At 46.8% G+C, this 22,910-nt stretch overlaps 1 protein-coding gene across 3 annotated transcripts in view; it reads right to left on the reverse strand.

Moving 5' to 3' along the window:
* BBS2 (Bardet-Biedl syndrome 2) overlaps positions 1 to 22,910 on the reverse strand; it is a 171,956-nt gene that overhangs the window by 47,722 nt on the left and 101,324 nt on the right. For 2 of the 3 annotated variants that reach the window (XM_029608716.1, XM_029608718.1), the window contains exons 11-15: positions 17,060 to 17,207; positions 10,931 to 11,102; positions 10,636 to 10,765; positions 673 to 804; positions 214 to 351 (exon numbers count right to left, since the gene is read on the reverse strand). In XM_029608716.1, the coding sequence (XP_029464576.1) occupies positions 214 to 351; positions 673 to 804; positions 10,636 to 10,765; positions 10,931 to 11,102; positions 17,060 to 17,207 (720 nt within the window). The remainder of the gene's footprint in view (positions 1 to 213; positions 352 to 672; positions 805 to 10,635; positions 10,766 to 10,930; positions 11,103 to 17,059; positions 17,208 to 22,910) is intronic. The other variant, XM_029608717.1, reaches the window with a different exon arrangement.

The following is a 22,910-nucleotide window of genomic DNA, read 5'->3' on the forward strand; positions in this document are numbered from 1 at the left end:
GTAGATTTATCCTACATACTTTGCATCTGCAAAGTATGCAGGGATAGAGATCCCACAACACCAGCTGGCCAACTGATTGATTTTTAAAGAAAAACCACATCAGAAGTTTCCCTTTAAGAATCACCTTGCAGTGCTACTGGGCTGAAAATTTCCCTCATAATGAACATACTGAAGCCCTTTTTTGAGTTTGTTGCAAGCTACATCATGACCTACCTGCATCAGGATTTTTCGCAATCCCTCAAAATATTTGGGGAAGTCTGCCTCCACTTGCAAATCTTCAATTGCCAAAAAGGAGGCCAGAGACTGGATAACATCCCCTGCGAGGTCCATGTCATCAGTGTTCACAGAAATCTTAACAGGAGACAAAATAAGATGCCATGCTTTAGAAGTTTCATGAAACATTCTTCTTTGTTGAAATGTAGTAAATGTCCTGTTCTAATTCTTTTGCACTTAAATTGCCAATAGTACATTCCAGAGTGAGACCAAAATTTACAACTGAACTGGGTGAAAAATGCTAAAAGAATTAAGTTACCAATCACAAAATTTTAGTTGTGTTTGCTGGCACCTTTGTTTTTTTTATACTGCACTGTCTTTTTTTTTTTTTTTAAACACGCTTTGGCTCAGTTGACAGATGCATAGTGCAATACTAGATTATGTCTGATTTTTTGTTACCTCCCCATTGGCTTTCATTTTAATGCTCAGTTGTCCTGCACCTCGCAGGGAAGTGAAGCAGATCTGAAATGGTGCACTTTGGATCTCCATATCTTCCAGTAACAGAAAGTTCTGGTTTAGCCACATGACAACCTTGAACAAAATGATGCATTGTTTAGAATAAAATGAATGCCTATCTGACTGGATGTGATTATACTCTGACCAACAAAAGGACATTTTTAAACAATCCAGGAACACAAGACTTTTTAAGTCAAAATGATGAGACACTTTGGAACTGACAAAGATTTAAAAACCTAGGTTTCTTATCACATTATAAATCATAAAATTATATTGCCTGTTGCCTTCTATCACCCATCATACTCCCTTGCCTATTCCCCCGTTTCACCCTAATCACTGAAACACTTTTTAATGGTTCAATTATATTTCCTGATAATGTAATCTTTTACTCATTCTATTCTGACTCGCTTAGCTCTCAAAAGCTAATCAAGAAAATGTATTATATTAATTTTTTATTGGACTATCACTTTATATATTGTTGTTTTTTTTGTTTTTGACAACTTTTATTTCTGTGCATTCAAGTAGACTAACACAGTAACCCACTACTTTATGCAACAAACAGGAAGAAAGCAATTCAAGTTTTAACAAAGTAAGTCAACTTGTTGAGTACTGACAAGATTTATATAGGCAAAAGACTACATTTTTCAATATCTGAAGTTGATGGATTTAAATTAAGTTATGGTTACACTCATATCATATAGAGTCAAATTACTTATTTAAACATTCTCTGAGGACAAGCAGGATGGCAGTCCTCACATATGGGTCACATCATTAGATGGAGCCTGGCACAGAAGAAGGACTTCAAAGTTTCTATCAACTTTGAACATACCCTACTGGGCATGTGCAGCCTGCTATAACTCCATGCACCCACATAAGGCCCCTTCAGTCTCATCTTCCATGGAGCCCAAGGGTCACAGATTTGTTTCTCTTTCCTGCTAATAAGAGAATTGGGCTTTCCAGGAACACATAATTTACCTTTGCGGGGCCCCATAGTCTTCTCTCACCTCTTCAGTCACCTTTAAGTAGGTTTTTGAGAATTTTTGTAAATTTTATTCTTTATCAATGGTTGAATGGTACACCGATGCTTCAAGGTTTCATCAAGTCATCGTTTTTTTCTCCCAGACGAAGTCATTTGATTTCATTGCAATAAAGTTTTCAATCAATGCCCCAGAAGGTAAAGAAAGCCAGCAGCCTCGAAAAGTGCCCCCTGTACTACTAGAGGGACACATCTATCACAGATCCCCATTATAGATGTGTCCTTTGCCTAATGGCCAACCACAACATCTGGGGGTGTCCTGTCTATGTGACTACAATCCCTACAGGATATCATTCCCAGATTGACCTCATGGAAAAGCACTTTGATGCCGATACTGATGGGCTGAACTTATGGTACCTGGAGGCATAGACATCAAGAGGACTCAGGAACTGCACATACTATTGGCAGGGCATCAATCTCTTCAACATCAAGTTCCAAACAGATCCAAGGAGACAGGCCATCATCTGCCTTCTTCCACCCGTAGAGAGCGAAGGGTTTAGCCTCTTCAGTATCAGCATTGTGAAGCTCTAATGACATACACTGAACAAAGGCCATGAAGCATCGACATCAGTCTCCATCAATAAGTGATGCTGGGAGAGGGCACATTCTAATGGCAGCCTTCAATCCCCTAAATTGTTCCCACAGAAAGGAGAGCTTATTCTCCATGCATTCCTGGGAATCATCACAGTCTCCAAGGATCAAAATGTCAGCCACCGGCAAAGGTTTATTTTAGAGATAAGGGAATTTAGAGCAAGTTACTGAAAAAATGTCAGTAAATGGTTTGGGTGCATTGTAGAAAGCAGTTGCTTACCTATAATAGGTGTTCTTCAGGGACAGAAGGACAATCAGCCATACAAATGGGTAATGTCATCTGACAGCGCCAAGTCAGACACTGCTCTCTCCTAGCTCAAGAATTAAACTAGAACTTTTCCTGAGCATGCGTGATGCTTCCCTGCAAATGCTACCACGCAAAACACATTAGTCCAATATCTAGCTTAAGATATCTTTCAGGGAAGGAAGATGGGTTTGTGTGGCTGCTTGTCCTGCTGTCCATGGGGAAAATCTGTTACAGGTAAGCAAATTAGCTTTCTCTGAGGACAAGCCAGGCAATACAGCCACATAACTGAGGAATCTCTAGCTAAAGATTGTGAGTGAGCATATTGTGCAATTTCTTCTGAACTACAACCAATTTTTTTTTTCAGGAAGTATTTTTTCAAAAAACATTATTCTAATTTGTTCTTTGATTGACTGTTGAAAATGTAATTGTTTGGTATATGGGTGACTATGTTGTCATCTTAGAGAGGCTGAGTTATCAAATCTTGTGAAGTGGCTATTATCTGAATTTGATGAGCACTAAAGAGATTGTGGTTGAGTTTGACTTAAGATATTTATACAATGAACTGTTCATTGAGTAATCTATTTTAATTGGATTTGGTTTAGAAGCTGTGTATTTTTCTTAATATGATCATTAGAATAATAAAAGAAGACATCCAGGCCATCAGGAACATCTATTTCTACAAGTATAAAGATTGTATCCTATATTACAACCAGAGGAATACTGGCTTCCTTTTCAAGGAATACTGGAATGCCATTCAAGAGTCCTCAGACAGATTTTGTTCAGCAGCACATGAAGGACCTCTCAAATAAAGGACCGAAAAATCTATCTTGAATCATTTGAAGGAACAATTGGGAACCAACTTTTCACGTTCAAAGTTTGAAGATGCTGAAGTCAAACCATTGGGAATGAACACATAAGAATCATCGGAAAATAGTAGATAATTAGAATTACTAATATACATTCTTTCAGATTCTGGGGATTCATATCCTTCGTATAGTTCTTCTGACTATATGTCAAAACATTACCTGACCCTACTACTACTACTAAACAATTTTATAGCGTTACACAACATATGCAGTACAAACACACAAAAAAAGACAGTCCCTACTCAATAGAACTTACAATCTAATAAGACAAACAGGACAAAAGACTTAGGGTATTTCATAAAGCAAGACAATAGTTAAAGAAAAGAAAGAAAGAAAAGATGCTAAAAGTCAGTAGCATTTATACATTCTACTATAGTGTCTATAGTACCAGAGGAGGCTTATCTGGCTTCTATTCAGAAAAATTCAGAGACTATGAGAAATGTAACAGGGTAAAGTGTTCGTGAACATATTAACCCAGCTCTTGCATGTCTTCATTGGCTGCCTATCCACTTCTGAATTACGTTTAAAATTATTCTGAATGTATTTAAGGCATTTTATGGGTTAGCCTGTGTTAGCTCAAGCAGCAGGAGTCAAACTCTGTCTGTTCCTTAATTGCACTTTATTTTCAGTGAAACCAACTAAAATATAGGAAAGCACATCTTCACTTCAGGATTCACAATAAACAATGTGGCTCGCCTTAATTAAGGTATCGTACAGTCTTTTAAACGTAGGAGGTCCTTGCATACGGAAACTCTCTCTCTCTGCTCTCAAGGCCTCTCTAACCTTCCCGGGCCCTGCCAACTTAACCCAGGCTAAAGGGAACTCCACTGGACCAGAATTCCTTGTGGTGTTGGTCCTTAAGGAAGACCGGGCCAGATACCTGTGGCCAGTCTTTTAAGGTGTTTTGAGGGAGTTTCTTATAGACTCCCTCACAATTTACCAGCCTACATGTAACCTTAGATCATCTTAATAGTTTTTAATAAATGTTTCAGGATGCAAGCCTGTGGTTGCTCTGTTGTCCTCCTCCTGTCCTTCAATTTGCTATTATTCCTTATTCTTTCCTTTAAGGGATAAGTTCCTGGATATAGAAAGTTTATCTTCCCAAACTTGTTTGGGGATTTTTCTTGATATTTCAAGTTCAATGGTTTTTGCATTGATGTTTTGTCATGAGAATACTAGATCTTTCTCTGCTGCGTCATCTCTAAGCAGTAGGGCTGATGTAACGATAAAAGAGTATGCTCTGCCTCCATATGCTGGTAGGGGAAATAACCAACCTATAAGGACTGGACTGGATTGGTGTAGCAGGATGAAATGGAAACACTGTTTTTCTTTCCGACTGTCCTGTCTGATGTTAACAGTAGCCAAGGGCGGGAAGCTGGATTCATCTGACTATCCTAAAGAAAAGGAAATTATTAGGTAAGTAATAAATGTCTCATTTCTTAGTGTCTAGTCAGATGAATCCAGAACCAGTGGGATGTATCCAAGCTTCTCCCGATCAGAGCACAAGGCTGCCCACTGCCCAGTCAAAACCGCACATCATCCAGATGATAATACCTGGAAAAGGTGTGTAAGGAGGACCAGGTCGCAACTCAGCAAATGTTGATGGGAGACAACAATCTAACTTCCACCCATGACATTGCCTGAGCCCAAGTGGAATGAGCTCTAACCTGACTAGGCAACGGCTGTTCAGCATCCACATATGCAGCCGTGACCACCTCTTTAATCCAGCAAGCTAGTGTAGCGAAGCTGGCTTGCCCTGTTTACTACCACCATGGAAGAAAACAGGCGATCCGTCTTCTGGAAAAGTTTAGAAACCACAGAACCTCATGATATGTCTCTTGCATACAGCAGCTTGTCCTCCAGTCATTCCTTCATGAAAGCATCGAAACCCAAGGACTTCGGATCTCTCCTGCGACTGAAGAATAAAGGAACTTCACAGTGGGAGAAGTCACCAGCAGGTCTAGAAATGGAAGGCCCCAGCAATCCACTATCAGCTGAAATGCCTCATCTGACAATAACTATTCCTGGGTCCAGACTCTCCCTGCTGAGGAAGTCTGCTCTCACATTGTCTTTTCCTGCAATGTGCAAGGCTGAGATCTGTTGAAGATGCACTTCTGCCCATTCCATAATTTGGTCTATGTCCTGCGACACTTGCTGGCTCTTGGTTCCATCCTGCCGATTGATGTAAGCCATTGTCATTGCATTGTCTGACATTATCCGGACAGCTCGACCCTGCAACCTAACGCTGAACTTCAGGCACACCAACCGACCGCCTGGACATCCAGCCGATTGATATTCTAGAGAGACTCTTCTGCATTCCAGCGCCCTTGCACCTTCAGTTCCTGCCAGTGAGCTCCCCAATCCTGGAGGCTTGATCTGTCATGAGTACTAACCAGTCTGGTAATTTTAGGGAAACTCCCTTTCTTAGATGATCCACTTGTAATCCCCACTGTAGTTGAGAGCAGACCTCCATTGGCAGATGGAGCCGAATCGAATAGTCCTGAGATGGTGGGTTCCAATGAGACAGCAGGGAGCGCTGAAGAGGATGCATATGCGCCCTCGCCCATGGCACCACTTCCAGGGTTGCCGCCATCAAACAGTACCTGCAGATAGGACCACACTGTTGGGCATATTGTGTTCATCAATAGACATACCTACACCATCAACTTCTGAATACAAGCTTCCGGTAGGAAAACCCTGCGCTGCTTTGTATCAAACAGAACACTGAAATACTCTAGCAACTGAGAAGACTGTTCTTGACAGGTTCACCACCCAGCCGAGCTCCTGCACAGGTTAATCACCTTGACTTTCACCAGCTGGTGCCCTTCCAGAAACTTGCCCAAATCAGCCTGGTACATCCCAAATACGGATGTACCAGGATCCCATCCTTTCTCAACCCTGCAGCCACCACCACCACCATAACCTTGGAAAAGGTTCTGGGTGTAGTGGACAGACCAAAAGACAGCACCCGAAACTGATAATGGCGTCCCCAAACCCTGAATCACAGAAAACATTGGTGCTCTAGTTGGAAGGGAATATGCAGGTACGCCTCGGACAAATCCAGAGACTTCAGGAACTCCCCCAACTGCACAACCATTATTACTGAGCACAATGTTTCCATGCGAAAATGAGTAACCTGCAAATGACGGTTGACCCCTTTGAGGTCCAGGATGGGACAAAAGAAGCCCTCCTTCTTGGGCACAACAAAATAAATGGAATATCGACCCATATTTTCTTGAGACGTGGGCACTGGGACCACAGTCCTCAGACTGAAGAGCCTTGATAATGTACACTTCACTGCCTGCTTCTTCTGAGGGGAGTGACAGGGAGACACCATGAACATGTCCCAAGGAACACTGCAAAACTCCAGCACTTATCCCTCTCGCATCACCTCCAGGATCCACTAGTCTGATGTGATTTCAATCCACCTGTGATAAGAGAGAGAGTGGCATGTCCCCTATCTCCTGTTCCTGGGGTGGGTTGGCAAACCTTTATTGGGAGGCTCATGAGGTTCCACTACCCGTGCCCATGCCCTGTCTGGGCTGTCTGGGACGAAAGGATTGAGACCGACCAAAAGGTTGAGTCCTCTGAAAGGTCACTCCTCTATAGGGTTGAAAACACTTGGATCCCCTTGCACAAACTCTCATGCCAAAGGAGTGTGGCGTCTGCTTATCATCTAGCGACTGAGGAATCTGAGATTCGCCCCACTTACTGGCCAGTTTCTCCAATTCATGCCCAAACAAGAACAAGCCTTTAAAGGGCAGTTTCATACAGTTAGCCTTGGAGGTCGCATTGGCCGCCCAATTTCTCAGCCATAACGAATGCCTGACGCTATTACCAAAGCCACCCCTCTGGCTAAGGTGCAGACAAAATCGCAGCCCACATCTTCCAAAAAGGTGGCTGCTGGCTCCATAACTGCCCTAAATTCATTCCAGATTCATCAACCTCCTGAGAGAGAGGTAAACAAGAGCGAGCCACCAGGGAACAAGAAGCTATCTGCAAGGCCCTGCCACTGCTTTAAATGCTTGCTTAAGGATAGCCTCATTCCTTCTATTGTGTACATCCTTCAAGGCCGCTCCTCCCTCCACGGGGATAGTCATCTGCTTGGAGATGACAAAGACAAGTGTGTACACTTTTGGAAAATGCAAATGCTCCCTCACCAGTGGATTCAGGGGGGTACAGGCCTTCCAAAACCCAACCCCCTTTGAAATTAGCCTCTGGGGCATACCACTCAAGATCAACCAATTCTTGGTTGAATGGCCTCCATAACAGGGAGAAAACAGAGGCTTTATGCAACAAAACCAAAATGGGATTTTTCTTTGGCTCGGACATGGAATCTGCCCCAGGTACTCCTAACATCTTTAATGTCTGGGAAATCAGACCCAGTAGATCATCTCTATGAAAGAACCACAACATAGTCCTATATGGTTCCAGTCCCGGAGGAATTTCTCCATCCTCCAGAGAGTCAGGATTGGCCTCATCATCCGTGACATCTGGATTCCTATCAGTAGGACCTGCTGCCGATCTAGGTGTACTTCAACATTTAACAGTAGTACCGTGTGAGTGAGAGGTCACCCCCTGAGACTCTGATGTGGCAGGAGTGGATGGGGCTGAGGACTGCATCTGAAGAAAAGATTGCAATCCTTGAAAACATTCTACCCAAGAAAAGGCAGAAGGATCCATGCTAGAACCAGAATGCACCTGTGCTGTGCCCACTGAGCTACCTTCCCCTACTGATGAACCAGTTAAGGCAGTTCCAAGGTCAGGCGCTGCTCCTGACATGTCTTTATCCAGGTTGTAACCTGGCTGGGAAGAACCAGGCTTAGTAAAATCAGAGGAAGATAATTCTCCCTGAGCCTCTAAGCAGCACTGGAACAAGTTAGAGGGCATTCCAGGCTGAGATGCCCGAATATGACAGGCAGCACAGAGGAAAAGTCACTTAGGTTTCTTAGCCACAGGTGCCATCAGTCTATCAGTACGCTTAACAGGCGACTAATGGTGCATGTCCAGCTGAATTCACGCTGTAATATATAGACTTCCCCAGACTAGGCGTTGCAGAGATAGGCGTCCCAAACTTAAGCACACAACAATGCACCCAAATTGTGTGCACAGGCTAGAGCGCACCTAACTCAGAAGCCGCTATCACCTGGATGCCCAAGAGGCATCTGACTAAGTGTCAAAAACTGGGTGCACAACCTGGACTCACAGCCGGACGCACTTGCATGCACCGACGGTCCTGACGAGGGCAGCTTAACGCACAGGAAAAGGCACTTGAAAATGTTGCTGCAGCCTACCAAGCAATGCACAGAGAAAAGCCTAACAGCAAGGTCTAGCTCACACAGGCTGCTCAACCCGCCAGGCTGCCCAAGACTCTTAACCTCCCTTGGGGGCGGGAATGAATGTCAGAGCAGTGCACCAAGCACGGAGACCAGAGGAAGGGGGAGGCCTTACAAACAACTCTTCTACTCTGTCTCTGTCTTTTTTTTTTTAATCCTTACCTGAGCTCAGCCTTTCCTGGCTGAGTACAGAGATGGACTCCGGCTGTGGAGGGAGAGGGCATATACCGTCACAGTCGTGCTCAGCTTCCTGCCCCCACTGCCTTTTAGCTGTTTTAACAGCTAAGTTCACGTCGGCTGAGAAAATCAGCTACCAAACCAAAGCACTCATCTGAGGGACCATGGAAATCACCTCAGGATTTCTCAACTGGGGAAGGAACCATTTGGTATCACCGCAGGAGAGCAGGATGAATTAAATTTCCTTTTATTTCTCCTTCTAAAACTTGAAGCAATCCCCAGTAGAGAGATGTACGTCCACCATCTGCTAGAGACAGAGAATACTGGCAGACTGATGTCACTGCAGGGGTATATATATACTGTGATGTTAGCTTTGTTCTGTCTCCATCTGCTGATAGAGGTGCATAACCCACTGGTTCTGGACTCATCCAACTAGACATTAAGAAATTGCTCTGTTATCATGACAGCTCACTACTCTAACCACTAAGTTACTCCTTCACTCTTGTACAGTGCTATGTACCTGATGGTGTCAAAAAATCAAGGAGTATTATTATTGTTATTTAGAAGCTGTGAATATTTTATACAAGCCGTTAAGCCCGTTAAAACGGGCTACATCCCTCTGTCTCTCACCTCCCCCTCATTCTCTCTCCCCTCACTCTTCACCACCCCCCTCCCCCACCCACTCCTCCCACTCAGTCCCTCCCTCCCACTCAGTCTCCCTCCCCTTCCTCCCACTCTCTCCCTCCCTCCCACTCAGTCCCACTCCCTCTGTCCTCTGCCCTCAGTCCCATTCCCTCCCTAGTCCCACTCAGTCCCCTCTCCCTCCCTCTCACTCAGTCCCCCCTCTCCCTCCCACCCTCTCCCCCTCAGTCCCACTCCCTCTGTCCTCTGCCCTCAGTCCCACTCCCTCCCTCTCCCCCTCAGTCCCCACTCACTCTCACTCAGTCCCTCCCTCTCACTCTCTCCCACTCCCTCTGTCCTCTGCCCTCAGTCCCACTCCCTCCCTCTCACTCAGTCCCTCCCTCTCCCCCTCAGTCCCACTCTCTCCCTCCCCCCCCTCAGTCCCACTCACTCCCTCTCACTCAGTCCCCCCTCTCCCTCCCTGAACTCACTCCCTCCCTCCCGCTCTCTCCCTCCCGCTCTCTCTCTCCTCCCTCCCTCGCTGCTGCCACCGCCCGCTGCGAACCGCCGCCGCGAACCGCCGCCCGCCGGCGCTGCGAACCACCGCCGCGAACCGCCAACTGCCGCTGCGAACCGCCGCCGCGAACCGCCACTCGACGCCGCCATTGTTTTCCCTGACGCTGCCTGAGGCCGACGTGCTCGCCCGCACATGCGCGGTAGAGCTGGTCTCTACTGCGCATTTGCGGCACGTCGGTCAAGTGTCGTTTATAGGTATTGATTTGACACCAAAAAGCAGGACATTATCTCGATTCAGTCCAGAAAATAGGGTTAAGTACCACTTCACAATTTTCCATTAATCAGCAATAAATTCCTCAAATGAAAGGGTAAGGAATACAGCCTTTTAAGAAATACATAGAAAAAACATATGGCACAATGTTTAGTAAAGCAATGGAAAATTCAGTAGCAGTCTTTATTAAATGTAAGAATAGGAAAGATTATTAAAAAATGAAAAAGAGCTAGTGTGAGACTCACCCTCTGTACTCGCTCATTGATGGTAAATTTAACAAAGCTCTTTGATTCCAGAGCTGAGCCAGGATTGCATAGTGCATACATTGAAAAGCGAGGTAGCTGCCGGGTCAGCTCAAACACATGAAACTGTGTGCTGGAGAGACAAAAACAGAAACTGTGAACCACACACACCTCTGCACCCTCAGGTCAGCCAGACAAGATGACTTCTCTCCACCAGCTCGCATGATGTCCCAGGTGAAAGATGGCAAAGAAACTGAATCAAACAGCATTGTAGTGCTGTCTTCGGCATGACTCCCACCTGCCTTTGTAACCCACGAAGGCTTTGATGTGGAGATCCACTGGAACATCTTTGGGAGGAAGGATGGGGACTCTAATGCGACTGGAGAGATTCTGCACACTGGGATGAACAACATGGCTCTCCCCTTCGAAAATCCCCTCTGCAAATATTAGGACTGCTCGAATAATAGTGTCTGAGGGATGGAAAGAAAACAATCAAAAACTTTGCACGGCACAAGCATCAATAAGTGTTATAACCAACATACAAAATATCACATGCAATAATTTAACAATGACAGCCTCATGCTTCTTCACAGTTGGGCCTGGGCTTACATTCATATTTAGTTTTGAACATATTATCATAATGTATTTTCTTTAGCAAATGTCTCTACCCATTTTATAAAATTATTTGCCTATATTTTACATTCACAAAGCTGAGTTGCTTACCTTTAACAGGTTTTCTCTGAGGTCAGCAGACTGTTAGTCCTCACACATGGATGGCAGTCCTTACACATGGGTGACATCATCAGATATGGCCCCAAGGCAGAAAACCTATGTCAACGTTTCTAGAACTTTGACTAGATACACTGAGCATGCTCAGCATGCCCTATACCACGCGTCCATGCGGGTCCAGTCTTGTAACATAGAATTATAATAATAAAAAAAATAAATTGAAGAAACCCAACTCCGCGGGGTGGCGGGCAGGTTTCATGAGGACTAACATCCTGCTGTCCTCGGAGAACACCTGTAACAGGTAAGCAACTCTGCTTTCTCCAAGGGCAAGTGGGATGGTAGTCCTCACACATGGGTGAATCTCTAGCTACAGGCTGCTCCCCAAAACAAAAGGGGACCAATAGACACCCAACCAGGTGCCAACAGGCACAACACTGGTGCTGTTGGTAACAGAGGGGGAAACAGCCTGAACCCAAACAACAGGCCCTAGGCGGGGGAACTGAGTTCTACACCTCAAAGAGGTTCCGAAGGACAGACTGGTCAAATGTCCTATCATCGCGTCGGCCATCCCCATACAGATACTAATGATATGTGAATGTATGGAGAGAATTCCATTTCTCGGCCTTGTAGATCTTCTCCACGGGAACTGCTCACAAGTGGACCACAGACACTGCCATGAGCAGAATGAGCCTTTATATGACCCCAAGATGCAGTCATGCTTGGGCATAACAGAAGGAGATGCAATCTGATAGCCAACTGGAAAGTGTTTGTTTGAGAATGGCAACACCCAACCTATTCCTATCAAAAGAAATAAAAAGTTGTGTGGACGTCTATGGGCTTCTGTCTGCTCCAGGTAGAAGGCTAAAGTTCGCTTACAGTCCAAACTGTGCAGTGCTCGTTCATCTTGGTACAAATGGGGCCTGGGAAAAAATTCTGACAGGACGACTGACTAGTTAAGATGGAAGTCTGTCACCACTTTAGGCAGGACGTAGGGTGTGTAATTCATGTCTCAAGTAACATTAATTATAAGATCTTTAACACTAGACATGGCGATAAAAAACTGTTGAGGAGGAAAAATGTCGACCCAGTTTCCTTCACTGAAGCTTTTCTCCCAAATATGCCTACATTTATTGGTACTGATATTAACTGCCTGGTCTTGAATTGGAATTCCTCTATCACACATTCCTTAGACTCAATTGCAACAAAAAGCTATGTTCCATTCTTTCCAAGCCCTCTGCCCCCTGGTTCTCCCCCACCCTAAGAATGCTGAAAACTGCACTCAGACGCTCTGAACAACGTTGACAAAAGAACCCCATTCCATCTCAGAAAAATGCCTTCTTTGCTTGCCTGATTAAATATAAAAAACCAATTAATCTCGTAAAAAAATCCTTTTATGCAAATAAAATTCAGGTAGAATATAAAATTTAGGTAGCTAATGGCAATCAACATCCTCTTCAATATTGTTAAGTCACTATCTACGGTAAAGTCTGAACCCCTCGACCATATTAACAATGTCTTCTATAACAGTATTGCACAATATTTTAGGAATAAAAGCAAGTTTGCTTTCAGTAAACAGTGTTTCCGTAGATAGCAAGATGAATCAGCCATGCTGTCTTGGGCTGTCTGTCAAGCCTGGGAAGGCGGAGCTTTCCAAAGCTATTACAGAGTTCAACTCTGTGCGGCTGCGCGTGAGTTCCCGCGCAGGAAAAGCAGATTCTCCTCAGTCTGTGACATAGCAGTAACTTAATTAATTAAATGTTTCTTTACATGGCTGTCCAGGGAGGTGGGCGGGTTAGCATGGCTGATTCATCCTGCTGTCTACGGAAACATCATTTACGGTAAGCAAACTTGCTTTTTCCCCATCGATAGCAGGGCTGAATCAGCCATGCTGTTTTGGGAGTCCCAAGCTGAATGGTCACGCTGTGTAAGTGTTGTTCTTTGTTTCTATTACTTGCGTGACCTTGGATTGTGGACAGCCGGTGTTGAAAGTTATTTCTGTAGGGTATTGAGTAATTCTTTGCCCACTTTGGTATCTTCTGTTGATTACTGGTCCAGGCAGTAATGTGCACTGAAGGTATGTAGAGAGGACCATGTCGCCGCCTTACATATGTCGATTGGCGGAACATGACTTAGATGCGCAGTTGAAGTGGATACTGCCCGTACTTGATGGGCATTTGGTGCGGAAGAGAATCGTAAACCCCTCTTCTCGTAACAAAATGTTATGCACTGAACAATCCAGCTGGAGATAGTTCTCTTGGCTACAGGTTGACCTGGAGCATTTGGGTTAAATGTGAGGAAAAATTGAGAGGGTCTGGACCCAATTTTTGTTCTGCTTTTGTAGTAAGCTAGAGCTCTTTTACAATCCAACGTGTGTAGCAATCTTTCTCTGTCATTGCTATGCGGTCTTGGAAAAAATGTTGGAAGCTCAATAGATTGGTTGAGGTGGAAGGCAGAAACCACTTTTGGAAGGAAGGATGGGTGCATTCGAAGAACCACTTTATGGTGGTGGAATACCAGATATGGACTGTAGTGAACTAATGCTTGAATTTCACTGACTCTCTGTGCAGAAGTAACTGCTATTAAGAAGACTACCTTCCACGTAAGGTATTTTATGTGGGAAGAGTCCATAGGTTCAAATGGAGATAACATGAACCGTTCCAGTACGATGTTCAAGTCCCATGGAATTGTTGGCTTCGAAACTGGGGGTTGAAGGTGGGCAAGGCCCGTCATGAATCGAGAAACTATTGGGTGCATGGAAATCGATTGACCATTATGGAGGACATGCAAGGCCACAATAGCACTCAAATGAACTCTCACTGAAGCTGTTGCAAGCCCCGCTGCAAAGAGTGTGTGTGTTGGTATTCTAACAGTTCTTCAGGCGGGCAGTGCCATGAGTCAAAGTGGTGCTGTGTACACCACGTAGTGTATTTTCTCCATTTGAACTAGTAATTACTTCGTGTGGACAGCTTTCTGGCTGATAGTATGACGTCTTGTACAGTGTGGGATAAACCCATCTCTGCTAGTAATGACCACTCAATCTCCATGCTGTCAAATGTAATGACTTGTGCATAGGATGTAGCAGAGAGCCCTGATCCTGTGATAGTAGATCCTGCGATCCTCAACTTGAATTGAGTCATCTATGGACAACTTGAGTAGGTAGGCGTACCAAGGTTGCCTGGGCCACGCTGGTGCTATCACGATGAGGTCTGCCTTGTCCTGTATATTCCTTATAGAAAGGGAGGTGGATAAAATGGAACAGCTTCCTAGTGCAGTTTGTGGAGAAAAGGGCAGTATCTGAAATCAAGAAAGCATGAGAATGGTAGGGAATTGTAGAGCTGAGCAGTTGATGAGGATGGGCAGACTAGATCGCATATGGTTTGTCTGCCAGGGGATGTGGTTAGTGCAGTTAGTGTAGCTGTGTTTAAAAAAGGATTGGATACGTTCTTGGAGGAGAAGTCCATTACCTGTTATTAATTAAGATGACTTAGAAAATAGCCACTGCTATTTCTAGAAACAGTAACATGGAATTGACTTAGTTTTTGGGTACTTGCCAGGTTCTTATGGCCTGGATTGGCCACTGTTGGAAACAGGATGCTGGGCTTGATAGACACTTGGTCTGACCCAGTATGGCATGGTTCTATGAAACCAGATTGTAGGGGTCCAGGGTGTTGGCAGTAAGTATTTGGATAGTTGTAGTAGTACCACCTGTTCAGTAATCTTACTTAAGAAGGGAGGATTGGAATTAGGTAACAGTTCAAGTTATTATTATCAAGGTTAGATTTTCTCAGTGTGGATTTTATTATTGTTCTTTGTAGGCAGCTTGATATGTGCTACTAACGTGCTTGTGATAGTCTGGACACAGTGTAGCAGACTAGCTTTGGCTTGTTTGATTAACCAGTTGGGATAAGGATCCTCCTGTCAGGTGACTGGCTTGAGGGAGTCAACATCTTCCTTATTGTGGTTAGAAGGTTGTAAGAGAATGAGGTAATGGAGCCTATTGCATTTGTGATGGGCTTCCTACTAGGGCTGTATCTAGGTTAGACCAAATGCAAACATATATTCTTTTCTGTGAAGAGAGTGACTAATTTTTTGCAGTGAGTCTCAGTTGTGAGTGAGGGATAGGCAAGAGGGTGGCAGATCCAAAGAATTTGTGGATGGTATGGAATAATTCTCTAGGTGAGTTTTCTGCTTGCTTGATTGTTTTTGTATAGTAGGTTATTTTATGCTTCTGCAATGTCCTTGCAATAGAGTAGCTAATACTATCTGCATCCTGCCAGGTTGTTTTTGATTTCTGCCACTTGCATTCCAGTTTCTTTTCAGTTCTTTTTAGAAGAAATACTGGAAATGTTTAAGCATGAAGAAACCACCTTGATGAATGTTTTTGTTTTTTTTTTTGCTTATGGTTAAAAGCAAATTTCTTCTTGACTACTGGGATTTGGACCCATGACTTTCTGTATACCTGTGCATGGCACTTACCACCTGAGCTACTAGACCAGAACAGATTAGAAAACTAGTTTTGGTTACTAATTATTTTAGGGGACTCTAGCCAAGACCCTAATAGTGGCAATGTCAGCGCTGAGGCTTGACCTCTGTATATTGTCTGTGCTGACACTGGCTTCAGGTCACTGTTTGTGGTGCTTTTCCCTTCTCGCAGTGCTTTGGGGTCTTTGTGCCACTGTTGCTGCTACCATTTGCCTCTCTTTTGGAACCTTGGAGTTTCTTGCTACTGTTAGTGCTGCATTGCCCCTCTCACAGTGCCTTGAGGTGTTTATGCTACTGTTGATATTTCATTACTCCTTTTGTTGCCTTGGACTGTTTATGCCAGGGTTGGTGCCCTTTGCCCCTCTTTTGGAGCCTCCATATGTTCTTGCCATTGTGTTCCTGCCTCTGTTTGGGCTGCTTTGCTCCCCTAACAGTTCATGCCACTGTTGGTTTTGCTTTGCTCTTCTTGTTTTTCCTTGGGGAGATCGTATTACTGTTGTTGGTGCCCCTTGGCCCTTTCACTGTGCTTTGGGGGGTTCTCAACACTATTTGTTTGCCTTGTTCCTTTCACAGTGCCTTGTTCTTCTTTGCCTCGTCCCAGGCCTTTGGGTTATTTATGCCATTCTTGATGCCACTTTGCCCCACTCTTAGTGTCCTAGAATGCTGTTCCTCATGTGTGCTTACCTACAAATTTCATTAAAAATGGATAGAAAACCATAATGTTCATACAAGCTGGAAGCTTATAGTCTATTATATCATTGAATTGTAGTAGAAAATGGGTGGGAGGGGGGGAGGGACGGGATGAATGCTAACCGCTTTTTTATGTTATTTACATTGTTGTTATAATTCAATTGTAAAAGTGTTGTAATTTTTCAAAATCCAATAAAACGTTAATTGCAAAAAAAAAAAAAAGAAAACCGCAATGTTAGATCCCAAAATAGGATGTATAGCTTCCTCCATTGACTTTAATGGAGACAGAAAGATACAAATAGAATGTTTGGGCCTGAACCAAACCGAAACGTTTTTCCATACAGATCCCTAGTGATTAATCTGAGCCAGGAGCTAAGTACTGGATTTACAGTACAATGCTTCAGGTTAGAATACATTAACAGTTACAACCTTAAATACCTTGCTAGGCAGACTGGATGGGCCTTTTAGTCTTTATCTGTCATTTAATACATTACTATATTAGTACAAACTACAAACCAAGCCTCACCATTTGATGTAGAAATAGTAAGCTCCACATGACGGGAATGTGTATTAGAGCCCAGATTAACAGAGAGGGCTGTCTGGAGCTGAGTGTTCGCAGGAATAACCCCCATCTGCCCGTCTGCTTCACTCATTTGACCACTCAATTCAGCCTGCTTGAAAATAAACATTACCAATGTAAACCACAGCTGGAAAATCCTCAGTACATAATTATGGTGAGGACAGCAATGAATGTATTTTATTAAGAGTACAATAGCATGACAAATGAGAGGAAAATTAGTTCTTACCTGTTAATTTTCATTCCTGTAGTACCACGAATCAGTCCAGACTGTGGGTTGAGCCTCCTTTCCAGCAGATGGAGACAGACTAAAACTGAAAGGATATCCTATATGAGGACAGAGCCTATCCTGTAACCCTTCAGTATAACCATTGTCAAAGCAGAAAAATAACAAAACCCAAATAGGATCAAGCAAGTAACCATAAAGCTCAATGGAGCAACTGTAGAACAATGTAATAAATATGGTATACCTATACGCTCTTGCATATACTTGGTATTCAAACAACCAAGGCTTCCAGTGTAATTGCTCAGTATTCTTGCACAAAAAAGAAGTAATAGAATCTGCAAACCTGCAAGAAACAAGCTTCGAGAGGACATAATAAAGACAGACAGGGAAGGGCGTCTGGACTGATCCGTAGTACTACAGGAACGAAAATTAACAGGTAAGAACTAATTTTCCTTTCCCTGTACGTACCCGGATCAGTCCAGACTGTGGGATGTACCAAAGCTTCCCTAAACCGGGTGGGACCAAGACAGTCCCGCTCGAAGCATTTGTCGCCCAAAGGAACCGAAAACCGGAGCGTGCACATCCAGACGGTAGTGTTGAGCAAAAGTATGCAAGGATGTCCAAGTGGCGGCCCTGCAAATTTCCTGCGGAGAAACAGATTGACTCTCCGCCCAAGAAGTAGCCTGAGAGCGCAGAGAATGAGCCTTCAGGCCCTCGGGAACCGGTCGATCTTGGCAAAGATAGGCCAAAGAGATCACTTCTTTCAACCACCACGCAATAGTAGTCTTAGAAGCTGGCTTAACCCGGTTGGGACCACTCCAAAGGACAAAGAGATGGTCCAAAACGCGAAAGTCGTTGTTAACCTGGAGATAGCGAAGCAGGACCCGTTTGACATCTAGTCGACGGAGATCACCCCCAGGCATACACACAATCTCCTCTGGGGAAAACGCAGGGAGTTCTACCGACTGGTTGACGTGGAAGGTGGAAACAACTTTGGGCAAGAAAGAAGGAAACGTCTTGAGAGAGACCCCTGAATCAGAAAAACGCAAGAAGGGCTCCCGACAGGACCAACGCCTGAATCTCGGAGATCCGCCGAGCGGAGGAGATAGAGACCAGAAAGACAGTTTTTAGCGTGAGGTCCTTTAGCGTAGCGTGATGGAGAGGTTCGAATGGAGCCGCACAGAGAGCCCGAAGGACCAGATTAAGACTCCACGACAGGCACGTGGCACGAGAGGGGGGGGGGGCGGAGATATTTGACGCCCCTCAGAAACTGAATCACGTCCGGATGGCCCGCTAGGGAATGACCTTCCACCGACCCAGGAGAGAGCCGAGCACAGAGACCTGTACGGGCAGAGAACTGAAGGAGAGGCCCTTGGAGAGACCCTTCTGAAGAAAAGAAAGGACCACGGAGACCGGGGCGGAGCGCGCTGGGATACCCGACTCCGCACAAACAGACTCAAAAACTTTCCAGATGCGCACACAGGCCAGGGAAGTCGACTGTTTCCGGGCCCGTAGCAAGGTGGAGATGACCTCTTCCTTATAGCCCTTACGCCTCAGGCGTCGCCGTTCAAAAACCAGGCCGCTAGACAGAAGCGATCGGCCTGGTCGAAAAATACAGGCCCCTGTTGAAGTAGACGAGGTAGATGACAGAGTCGCTGGGGTCCGTCCGTCACCAGGTTGATGAGATCTGCGAACCACGGTCTTCGCGGCCACTCGGGTGCTACCAGAACCACGGGTCCCCGGTGGAGTTCGATTCTTCTGAGAACTTTTCCCACCAGGGGCCACGGGGGGAACACGTACAGGAGGACGTCCGCTGGCCAAGGAAGAGCCAGAGCATCCACGGCCTCTGAGCCGTGCTCCCTCCAGTGGCTGAAGAACCGATTGGCCTTGGAATTGCGCAGGGTCGTCATGAGGTCTAGGTGGGGGGGACCCCACCTGTCCACTATCAGAGCCATGGCCGTATCCGAGAGTTCCCACTCCCCCGGATCGAGCGATTGACGGCTGAGGAAATCGGCTTGGACATTTTCCTTGCCCGCGATGTGGGAGGCCGCCAGGCACTGCAGATGCCATTCCGCCCATGTGAAGAGACGGCTGGCTTCCAGGGCCACCAGGGGAATGCGAGTGCCCCCTTGGCGATTGATGTAGGCCACCGTGGTAGAGTTGTCGGACAGGACTCTTACTGCCTTGCCGCGGAGCAGGGGGAGGAACTCCTGAAGGGCCAGGCGTACCACCAGGGTCTCCAACCGATTGATGTGCCAGCGAGACTGAGTCTGCGACCAGGTTCCCTGGGTGGACTGGGAGAGACAAACTGCACCCCAGCCTGACAGACTGGCGTCCGTGGTTACTATCGTCCACTGTGGCGCTTGGAGAGGCATCCCCTGGAGGAGATGAGAGAGCGACAGCCACCACTGCAAGTTGTCGACTGTAGAGTCCAAGAACGGAAGGACCATGTGAAACTGTTCCGACACCGGCTGCCAGTGGGATAGCAAAGCTTTCTGTAACGGACGCATATGAGCAAAGGCCCAGGGGACGAGGTCGATGGTGGAAGCTATAGATCCCAAAACCTGCAGGTAGTCCCAGGCCGTCGGGGAAGGTAGAGCAATCAGATTCTGGATCTGCTCGATCAGCTTGAGAACGCACGCACGCGGTAAGAAGACCTTGCCTACTCAGGTGTTGAAGTGGGCTCCCAGGAACTCTAACTCCTGGGAGGGCTGAAGGTTGCTCTTGGAGAAATTCACTATCCACTCGAGGGAAGCGAGGAGAGATAAAACGCAATTCACCGCTCGTTGACAGGAAGCTTCCGACTTGGCCCTGATGAGCCAGTCGTCCAGATAGGGATGGACAAGGATTCTTTCCCGACACAGAGCCGCCGCGACCACCACCATGACCTTGGTGAAGGTATGAGGCACGGTCGTGAGACCGAAGGGAAGCGCCCGAAACTGGAAGTCCTGGTTGAGAACATGGAAGCGGAGATACTTCTGGTAGTCGCGGTGAATCAGAATATGGAAGTACGCCTCTGTGAGATCGAGAGAAGCGAGAAACTCTCCGGGGCGAACCGCTGCGCTGACCGCTCGCAGGGTCTCCATGCGGAAATGAGGAATTTTGAGGGCCCGATTGACCCTCTTGAGGTCCAGAATCGGACGATAGGACCCGTCTTTCTTGGGGACGACGAAGTAAATGGAATACTGGCCGGCGCCAAGCTCCCTCTCCGGGGCCAGGACCACCGCGCCCAGATCCAGGAGTCTGGTGAGGGTTTGCTCCCTCTTGGACCGCCCGCATGGCAAGAAGAGAAAAAGATCCGCAAGGTCGCGATCAATCTCGAAGGCGTACCCGTCTCTGATAATGTTGAGGACCCACTGATCCGACATGATTTTGACCCATTCCTTGTAAAACAGGGAGAGACGGCCACCGAGGTAGGGGACCGAGGAATGAGTCAGCTGAACTTCATTGCGTGGCAGGCTTGGGGGTGGAGCGCGCGAGCTGGCTCTCGCAAAAGGGCCGCCGCCCACTAAAGGACTGAGACCAAGACTGAGCTCGAGAAGAAAAGCCCCTCAAGGAACCACTCCGTCCACACGGAGTATAACGACGCTGACCCCGGAAGCGAGAATGGGAGGGCGTGTACGACCAGGTAGGTTTAAGTTGGTCCTCCGGGAGCTTATGGACCTTGTTGTCCGCCAAGGAGTCCATAAGCTTCTCAAGGTCCTCACCAAAGAGCATCTTACCTTTGAAAGGCATCGTGCCTAAGCGGGCTTTGGAAGACTGATCGGCCGACCAATTGCGTAGCCAGAGGAGCCTCCGGGCAGACACTGCCGAAGCCATCGCCTTCGCCTGGACACGAACTAGATCATAGAGTGCATCTGCCCTGTAAGCGATTACGGCTTCTAGACGCTCCGCCTGCTCCGCCTCTGCCGGCGGGAGGTCTTGGGTGCAGAGTAATTGCTGAACCCACCTGAGGCCTGCCCGCAGCATGAGACTGCTGCAGCAAGTCGCCCGGAACCCGAGAGCCAAGACTTCGAAGAAACGTTTCATATGAGCTTCCAGCTTACGATCCTGCCCGTCCTTGAGTGCCGTCGATCCCTCCACCGGGATCGTGGTATGCTTAGTGACCGCTGAAACATAGGAGTCCACAGAGGGATTCTTTAGCATTTCCAAACATTCCTCCAGGAGGGGACAGAGTTTGTCCATGGCACGCCCCACCCAGAGCGCCCCCTCAGGGGCCTCCAATTCCCGCAGGATCAGGAGCTTGAGCATGGGGTGGAAGGGAAAAGCAGTAGCCGGAGCCCTGAGACCCCCCAGGACTGGGTCCATATCTTTAGGCAAGGATTCCATCAGATTATCCACAGTGGGCCCCTCTAAACCCAATTCCTGGAGGATGAAGGGGATGAGTGGCTCTAACTCCTCCTTGCGGAACAAGACAAGGGCTCTGGGGTCATCTCCCTCCAGAGGAGGGGTATCCTCCGGATCCGGGGAAACGGCGGGGTCTGGGAACCCTGGATCCACCGGGGAGTCGGGAGGCACCCCCGGGACCACCCGCACCCGAACCTCCCCATGGGACTCCGCAGCCGGGCCAGCAGTCAATGGCGCAGAGCGAGGGATTTTCGGCGGGGGGGGGGGGCTTTCGTCCTCCTCCTGCAGGCTGGCTAAATAAGATTTGTGCATGAGGAGGATGAATTCAGGAGAAAAACGGACCCTGGATTTCCCAGAAGGGGGGAGGGGAGGGGGGCGAGGCGGGGGGAGGGGAACCCCTCTTGGGGACCCGCGGGGCTCAAATCGGTGGGTATCTCAGAAAAATCGGGCCTCAGGCAGCTCCGAAAACGGAGCCGATGAAAAATCCAAAATGGCCACCGTTCCCGGGCTCTGCCGACCCTGGAACGGCCTGGCCATGCCTGAGGGAGACGATCCCCAGGCTAAATTTGCTTGTCCTGCCGAGGAGGGACCTTCCCCACCCGGCAGACAAGCAGAGCAGAGGCCCTGCCGCGAAAAACGTGAAGAGGGCTGCCCATAGAAGAGGCAGGCTGCCTGCTGCGGCATAGGAGAGCCGCTTCTGAAGAGAAAAAAATAGAAAAAAAGGTTTCAGTGACAGCCTGCAGGCCCGGAGTGAAGCAGGAGGGAAACCTGCTGACTCCTGCCTGTCTGCATGCCGGTTCAAGGCCGGCTAAGACCAGAAAAGGAAAAAAGACTGGTCTACTGCTGCAAATAAGTTAGAGGTAGGGGAATACCTGTAACTTATATTCAAAACTTTAAAACTAATCTTAAGTAATTATTATTTTTTTTTTTTTACTGAGCGCAGCAGTCGGGTTCTAAACCCTCTCGGCAGCCAGATGGGGGGGGGGGGGGGGGAGACGAGACTCAGAGAGACTCGGTCCCCACACCTGGAAGCGGATACGGACTCAGGCTATGCAGCGCACAAGGGGCAAAGCCCCCCTGAGTCCGGCAAGAGCTGGGAGACGGATCCGTCTCCCTCACAGAAAAAAGGAAAAAAGTCACTAAGAGAAAAACTTTCCTTTTCAAATAGAAAAAAAAGACTACAAATAAGTACTTGCTTGAACCTAAGGAAGAAGAAAAGGCTGACTA

Source organism: Rhinatrema bivittatum, chromosome 7 (genome assembly GCF_901001135.1).
Source record: "Rhinatrema bivittatum chromosome 7, aRhiBiv1.1, whole genome shotgun sequence".
Lineage (NCBI taxonomy): Eukaryota > Metazoa > Chordata > Amphibia > Gymnophiona > Rhinatrematidae > Rhinatrema > Rhinatrema bivittatum.